Source organism: Oryza brachyantha, chromosome 6 (assembly GCF_000231095.2).
Source record: "Oryza brachyantha chromosome 6, ObraRS2, whole genome shotgun sequence".
In the NCBI taxonomy this organism is placed as follows: Eukaryota; Viridiplantae; Streptophyta; class Magnoliopsida; order Poales; family Poaceae; genus Oryza; species Oryza brachyantha.
In genome coordinates, this window is record NC_023168.2 from 21,041,997 (window position 1) to 21,049,793 (window position 7,797).

General features: G+C 45.3%; 2 protein-coding genes across 2 annotated transcripts; one reads left to right on the forward strand and one right to left on the reverse strand.

The window, feature by feature from the left end:
* Window positions 1-641: 641 nt before the first annotated feature.
* Window positions 642-3,096, reverse strand: LOC102712366 (protein NRT1/ PTR FAMILY 8.3-like). Its single transcript, XM_015838534.1, has 5 exons — window positions 3,046-3,096; window positions 2,778-2,877; window positions 2,379-2,596; window positions 1,734-2,278; window positions 642-1,644 (listed from the first exon to the last, which is right to left on the reverse strand). Exons 1-5 carry the CDS (start codon window positions 3,094-3,096, stop codon window positions 855-857), a joined length of 1,704 nt encoding a protein of 567 aa, XP_015694020.1. The 3' UTR covers window positions 642-854.
* Window positions 3,097-5,252: 2,156 nt separating this feature from the next.
* Window positions 5,253-5,796, forward strand: LOC102712639 (probable non-specific lipid-transfer protein 2). The gene has a single exon (XM_040525068.1). The coding sequence runs from the start codon at window positions 5,295-5,297 to the stop codon at window positions 5,580-5,582; it is 288 nt and encodes a 95-aa protein (XP_040381002.1). The 5' UTR covers window positions 5,253-5,294; the 3' UTR covers window positions 5,583-5,796.
* The last annotated feature ends 2,001 nt before the right edge of the window (window positions 5,797-7,797 follow it).

Genomic DNA, 7,797 nt, shown 5'->3' on the forward strand with positions numbered 1-7,797 from the left:
AATTCCTATTGATTCAGACCAATTAGGCCATGAAAATACTTTAACTGAAAGTGTTCTCCATGATTGGATGCAACTAGCAAATGGAGGAAAAAAATATACAAAGATTGACATATGAACTTGCTAGCTTCAACATAGGAAATTGCAAGGGGACACTGGAAAAGTTGAAAGAGAGTGAGAACTGGAGGCACTTTCCAGCTAGGTTGCTAACCGGCCATCCTGTCACCATTTGACACACCCCACCCCCAAAGCCAGTGCTCAACTTCATCCACTGGCCTGTACTTGGGAAGTTGGTGGCTTGACTGATTGTATTCAGAACAGTAGCAAGCCTCCACCACCATATGCAGCAAACAACTGTTAAATACCAGGCACATTTAACTTTTTACCACTTTTAGAAATGATACATAACATATTTACCACCCGCTGTCTATGAAACGTGGACCCTCATGTGTCTATGACATGTGAGTCCTGTGGCAAATATGTTAGTGTCATTTCTAAGAGTGGCAAGAAGTTAATTATTTCCCTTCTTAAGCTCTGCAAATGTTTAACTTTGCTGAGGAGAAGAATGAGCACCTTTGTTGATCAGAAATTTAAATGTAAATCCAAATTGGTGGCAACTAATGGTAGTAGAACATAAGCCCCATTTCTTTTTATCCTTGTATTTTTCCCCTTTGTAATTACATAGATGCAGTACAGTCAGAATAATGTCTATGAATTGCCTAAAATATTTTTTTGGTTATTGCAACATCTTCATCAATTCTTAATTATCAAACACTTATTTGAGAGGCCCGTAATAATTTCAGGCCCATCCATACGATTGGGCCGGAATTGCAGGCCTCTAAAAAGGCCCAGAAATATCAACAATCCTTCCATGATTTGTACCTCATGGCGCAGCTGGTGAACGCCACGAAATTCAGCAAACTGAGCCCAGCCATCATCCAGAAGAAGCGATCAAGGTGCCCCTCGTTGAGGTCGTCGGGGATCCACCCCGGCTGGCCGCCGGTCGCCGTCGCCCACGACACGGCCGTCAGGATGAGGGAGCTCAGGTAGCTCCCCGCGGCGATGTCCAAGAAACCGAGCGCCGTGCACACCGTCTTCATGGCGGGCGGCGCCTGGCTGTAGAAGAAGTCCATCTGCCCGATGGAGGTGAGCATCTCGCCCACGCCCATTAGCACGTACTGCGGCGCCTGCCACAGGATGCTCGTCGGCTCCATCGCCGCGCGGGCGCGCTTCGTCTCGACCAGCGCCGCGGCGGCCATGGCGAGTACGGGCATGGCGAGGCCGGCGCCGATCCTCTGCAGGCTGGAGATGCCCTTCTCCCTCCCGGTGAGCCTCCTGGCCGCCGGCAAGAACGCGCGGTCGTAGAGAGGGATCAAGGCGATGATGGTGAGCAATTTGAAGGTGACCAACGAGGCTGGCGGGACGCGGAAGGAGGCGACGCGGGCGTCCATCGCCATGCCCTGCTCGACGAACGTCGAGAAGGTCTGCGCCAGCGCGGTGTAGAAGAAGGAAATGCACGCCCACGGAGGCAGCATCCTGATGAGAATCTTGAGCTCCTCCACCTGCGTCACGACGCAAAGCCTCCATGGATCGCGCGGCGCCGCCTCCTCATCCGAAGCCATCATGAAGGCGGCCTTGTCAAAGAATCTGATCACCGCAGAGATGCATCTCAAGAATCAGGAAGTGGAAACGAATACGACCACAAACACTGGATTCATCGAGCGACACGAACTGACCGGAGACCGGCGGTGTGCTCGATCCTCTCAACTCCCTTCATGGAGGACGCCTCCTCCGGTAGCTCGTAGAGAAGGGCCATGCCGTCCGGCGGCGTGACGTTACACTTGCAGACAGCGGCGACGACGACCTGGCAGACTCTGGTGAGCGGGCTACCGCTGGTTGTCTGAAACCTGTACACCCGCGAAGCCACGACAAGACAAGAGAGCCCGACGGCGAGGACCATGGCCGGAATCCCCAAGCCCAGCGCCCACCCGTAGTGGTCCTGGATCCACACGATGCCGGTGGTGGCTATCATGGACGCGCAGTTCATGGCGAACACGTACCAGTTGAAGAAGGAACCCTTGCTCATGCGCTCCGACGGGTCGCCGTCGTCGAACTGGTCGGCGCCGAAGGACATCAGGCACGGCCGGAGGCCACCCAGCCCGAAAGCGACCATGTACAGGCCAAGAAACAAGACGATCTCTTGAGCAGACGCCATGGACAGAGCAGATGCGTCCTTGATCAGCAGCGGCAGAAGCGCCGACAGAGCCGCCATGACCATGCCCTGCACAGACAGATCGACGAGAGACCAAACTTGAGCTCAATTCATGGCCAAATACGGCGACCGATTGAAGGTGGGGATCGAGTTAGATGAAGCGACTAACAGCGACGCCGACGCAGCAGGAGACGACCATGGTGCGGTACCTTCCCCAGTAGGAGTCCGCCACGACGGCTCCGGCCAGCGGAGTGAAGAAGCAGGCGGCCTGCCAGTTGGACACGTTGTTGGCGGCGGCGACATTGCTCTGGTGCAGCACGGTGGTGAGGTAGGTGACGAGGTTGAACGAGATCCCGTAGTAGGCCAGGCAGTAGCAGAACTCGGTGCCTATCCACAAGCACAATAAGCATCTCTCAGATAACCACATGAACAAAGAAAAGATTGTTTCTTTTTTTTTTTGGAAACAAGAACACACGATCGAAGTGTGGGAGAACATTAATCAGCAGCAATTGGCCAGCAGATGAAAAGAGGTTAGTAAAATTCAGACAAGGCATGAGACTAAGATTACCAACGATCGAGCGGCATGCCCTCCATCCACCTGTGCGATGCTTCAACGCCGGGTTGCCATCGATGTCAAGAGACCCATCCGTGGTGTGTGCTTCTTCTACCTTCAGCAACCAAAAATCCCCAGCCAAAGTTTAGACAAAGCTAGCTAGTTCAGGCAAGAGTGACTCATATCGATGCAGGGAAACCGAGGAGAAATCAAACGAACAAACTACATTAGTGAAGGTCGGCAAGGGATATTAGCTAGCAGAGGTGTTCAGGAATACTCAGACCTCGGGTCGGAGCAGTGCCGCTGCGTGTTCTTGCTGCTCGCTGGAGGCCATGGCGAGAGCTCGGGAAGGACTGGCTAGCAGCAGCAGTGTAGCTGCAATATAGGAGTAAAAAGTTAAGTATATTTGTCTTTTCGCTTATGGTTCTACTTATAAGTTTAAACTTTTAATATAAAATTTAAAGTTAATTTTAGAGTTTATAAATTTTATTTTCATTATTGACTTTTAGATCGCTAAAAATACATATATAAATTTTTTATTTATTATTTTTTAAAATCAGATTTATAAATTAATTTTTGTTTGTAAATGTGTCGTTTGATTTTTTTCACGAAAAACTCAAATAATCACAAAAAAAAAAAACTAGTGCCAGTGTAACTACAGTATAAAACGGTGCCATAGGGTATAAGTATAGCAGAAGGAACACGAGCGAATACGTTGGCCTACGTTATCAGCTATTCACCTGTACCAGCTAGAGACCACAGAAAACGAAAAGATGTGTTCATCCTGGGGAAAAAAAAGTAAGCTAGTTTTGGCGTGTACGATATATGGTATGATTTGCGACATTGACGTTGGGAGTCGTAGGCTTGTGTTGATAGCTAAGTTTAACACATCTGTTATTATTCGGTTACTAGTTGGGAATTAATTAGCCGAATAAAAGGCGTTAGATTATATGGGTCGTTTTCACTCTAGATCATCTTTAATCCTATCTTTTCAAAATTTACTGCTATTTTGGTTTGGATCACCCCCGCCAATTTTTCAGTGCATATCAACAAACGTAAAAAGCATCAGCTGTACACCGACAAACTCCTATCTATATGCTTATAAATCTGTCAAAAGGAAAGTTAGATATGGTTACAGAGAGTTTTCTGGAATAATGCAAACTGAAACCATAGCAAATTTAACACATGTTTAATCGGTATTATTCGGTTATTAGTTGGGAATTAGCTGAATAAAAAAGTGTGAGATTATATGAGTCGTTTTCTCTTTGGATCAGCTTTGATCCTGTATTTTCTCTTTGGACTGAGTAAATTTATTATATTCGTTACACCGACGAACTCCTGTGTATATGCTCATAATTGTGTCAAAAGGGAAGTTAGCCATGGCTAAAATGAATTATTGGGGTGATTCAAACCGAAACAACAGTAAATTTAAAGCGTGGCACGAAGTACCATTTACTAATATAACTAGTTGTCCAATAGTGCTATGCGCACAGTTTTTACGTATATATGATCGTTGTGATCAAACGTGGACGGCGGATGGTGTGTATTGTAACGCAGTAGCGGACGCTCGCTGCAAACACATCGATCTACACGTGTTTTTTTGTTATCTCATTTCTTTTGCCGTTGTTTTTTCTTCTCTTATTTTGTTGTTGTTTTTTCTTCTCTTGTTTTGTTAGTTTCGACATAGTACATCCTATATAAAAGGATTTTTTTTATCATTCTTAAAAAGTAGCTCAATGTATCAAGACTATAAATTTTTGGTACCGCACTTTTAAAGCAGAGAGTTTTTTTATCATCCTTTAAAAAGTATCTCAAGGTACCGTCTTTTTTAGTATAAAAAATATGGTAACTTGAGATACTAAAAATTTGTACTAAAATTCTTAGTACCTTGAGGTCTCAAGGATAGTAAAATTGCTCTTTCTTTTAGGCCCCCTTTGATTCAAAGGAAATTCATAGAAATTCAAGAGAATGAACCCTATGAAATTTCTATGGAATGCATCTTCCCATACAAGTTTCGGAGAAAATTTAACAAGAGACAGAACCTCATGGAAAAAAATCTGTTTTACAATTACATTACTGTCAGAATCTTATTTTTTCTATTTCTCTGTTTTTTTCATTCAAGAAAAAGTAACAATCCCCCGCTAGTGCAACAGACAAGGGCAACACGTGAACCAGAAACTGAGCCGAGCCATAGTCAGACCCATACACATTTATTGCGTACTGTAGCAGGATAAGCAGGAGGCCGACCGCCGACGGGATGCACGTACGCCGCCGGCGAGCCGGCGCTGCTTATATATCTTATCCTTCTCCGGCCGACCACCGCGCATCCATCCGAGCTGGTACGGTGCATGCACATGGCCGTGCCACCGTGCCCAGTCTCTGCCCATGATTCGCCCATGCAATGCACCGCCCGTTCGTTCGAGACCCACCCTACAAATGCAGCAGATCGCATCGCAAATACTCACTCTCCATCTATCTCAATCATCTCGATCAGCTAGCAAAAGCAAGCACTCGAGCGAGTGGAGGGGAGCAATGGCGGGCAACCGCAAGGCGGTGGCGCTGTGCGTGGTGGTGCTCGTCCTGGCGGTGGCGGCGGCGGGCGCGGCGAGCGCGGCGGCGTCGTGCAACCCGGCGGCGCTGTCCCCGTGCACGAGCGCGATCATGCTGGGCATGGCGCCGACGCAGGGGTGCTGCGTGCAGCTGCGGGCGCAGCAGCCGTGCCTGTGCCAGTACGCGCGCGACCCTTCCTACAGCAGCTACGTCACCAGCCCCAGCGCGCAGCGCGCCGTCAGGGCGTGCAACGTCAGGCCCAACTGCTAATTAATCATGCTGCTTACTCCTACTGCTGCTGCTGCTGTTAGCAGTAAATAAACATGGCTGCTGCGAGCTTCCTACCTAGCTAGGCAGGCAGGCAGGCAGCCGTCAATTGCGTGCGTCTATGTTTGTTTCCATGTGTTCAGTTCATCACTGTTACTACGTTCGTATGGAAATGGAATTGCTGTTATGAGAGTGAAGTTTATGGATAGAGCAAGAGCATGTGTGTCAGTGTGTGCTCTGCTTGCTTTCACTTCAATGTGAGTCTTGTTGAAGTTGCCTTGTGTACACAATCTTAGGCACCACTTGCATACAGGGTGCGCCAGAGCTGCCGCTGCTGCACGACTCGCTGAGTTGATACCTCTACAACTTGCGGTAAATAAGAAAACTGAAACTGCGATGCACAATTCAAATTTCAAACCCAAGAAAGCCAAGTAGTTCATCACATACTCGCACAGGGATTAAAGAAGGTCTTTAGGTTTGTCCTAAGTCAAAACTCTTTAAGATTTGACCAAATTTATTAATTAAAAATGCACTAATATTCACAACACTAATTAGTTTCATTAAATCCACCATTGAATACAGTATATTTATTTTTCGTGTTGAAAATAATGCTATGTAGTAGTAGCAGTTTTGCACCGTCTGAACTTTGCACTACTTCAGTCAGGCACCCAAACTAACACTGTCGATCAAGTTGTGGTAGGCCCGGCAGTAAACAAGCTGATCAGGGAATGCAATCAAGAGTCTACAGGAACTTTATGAATAAGTGGATCCATATCATTTTCCTCGCACGGTGAAGGATGAAAAGTTATAGCAGACGGATCGTTCAGTTCACAGTATAGACATTTTAAGAAAAAGAATCAGGGAGCTGAAAACCCGCAGATTTAAGAAAAAGAATCAGGGAGCTGAAAACCCGCAGATTTTTTTTTATGAGCATTTTTCCCATCCTTGATAAGGTACTATTTTCTTTGTAAAATTTGGTACCTACTAGTATATAGGATATCAAGAGATATCAAATTTTATATATAAAACAATGGTACCTTCTGATACCTACTCAAAGATGATAAAATTATTTTTTTCTATTTATCTCAGTTTCAGTTTCACCTGCTTGTCTATAAATCCTTGACTCCGTATGTGAAAAGACTCAATGAGGATTGAGGAAGGTATGAAAGGACTGGCTTCTGGATTCAACTGGGACCGGCTTTGCATTGTTCTTTTGGCCCGTGTAGTTTCCAAAAACATTGTATCGAATCTTTAGACATTTAAATAAAACATTAAATATATATAAATATTAAAACTAATTACACATTTACGGGAATATGTTACGAATCTTTTGAGCCTAATTAGGATATGATTAGCCCTAAGTGTTACAGTAACCAATATGTGCTAATAACGAATTAATTAGACTCAAAAGATTCGTCTCGCGGTTTTCGGGCGGAATCTGAAATTTGTTTTGTAATTAGACTGCGTTTATACTAACCTACAAAACTTAGGAGAGCGACCAGCCATCCCCTGGGCCCCAGCCAGTTGAGGGGGCCCTAGCGATATACACATATGTAGTTTATTGTGCACAATTAGCTTAACTTAAGTTTCTCGCAAGGTAGCATACAGGATGTGAGATGAGCAATCAATGGCGTAAAAAAAAATAAGCCCAAACACGAGGCCCATACTCGATGAAGGTAAAATAAGGGATGTTGGTCCATCCTAATCCGCATTAGCTCTGTCCTAAACTTCTTCGCTCTGAAACTATTACTCTGTATCAGTTATTTGTTATGGTCAACAATACTAGCAGGTTCTGTGTAGTAATTTTTCCAGCTAGCATACTTAGGGCTAAGCTAATCCAAAGCTACACTCCCTTGCGGACAACCCTTTTATAATTAATATCATCTTCAATAGTAACACATCATATAACTGGTTAGACATGAGATAATATGGTAAGGTCTTAGTCCAAACATATGTGAACTATTGTTTTGACAATGTAACAAATATTAGTTTTACAACATCAATATATTACACAGAAGGAGGAAAGTTAAATGGTATTTTAGCAGGATCAATAATTTATTATATTATGTCCTCCGGTCTCTTTGAGCATGTGTTAACAAGACTCACTCTGTTAAGTGTGTACCGTGTTCACCCCTCCTATATGAACTACTGTATGTTGAGGGCCCGAACTTTTTGTCTTGCTCTGGGGCCCCTGAACCAGCCCTGGATGCCATCTCAA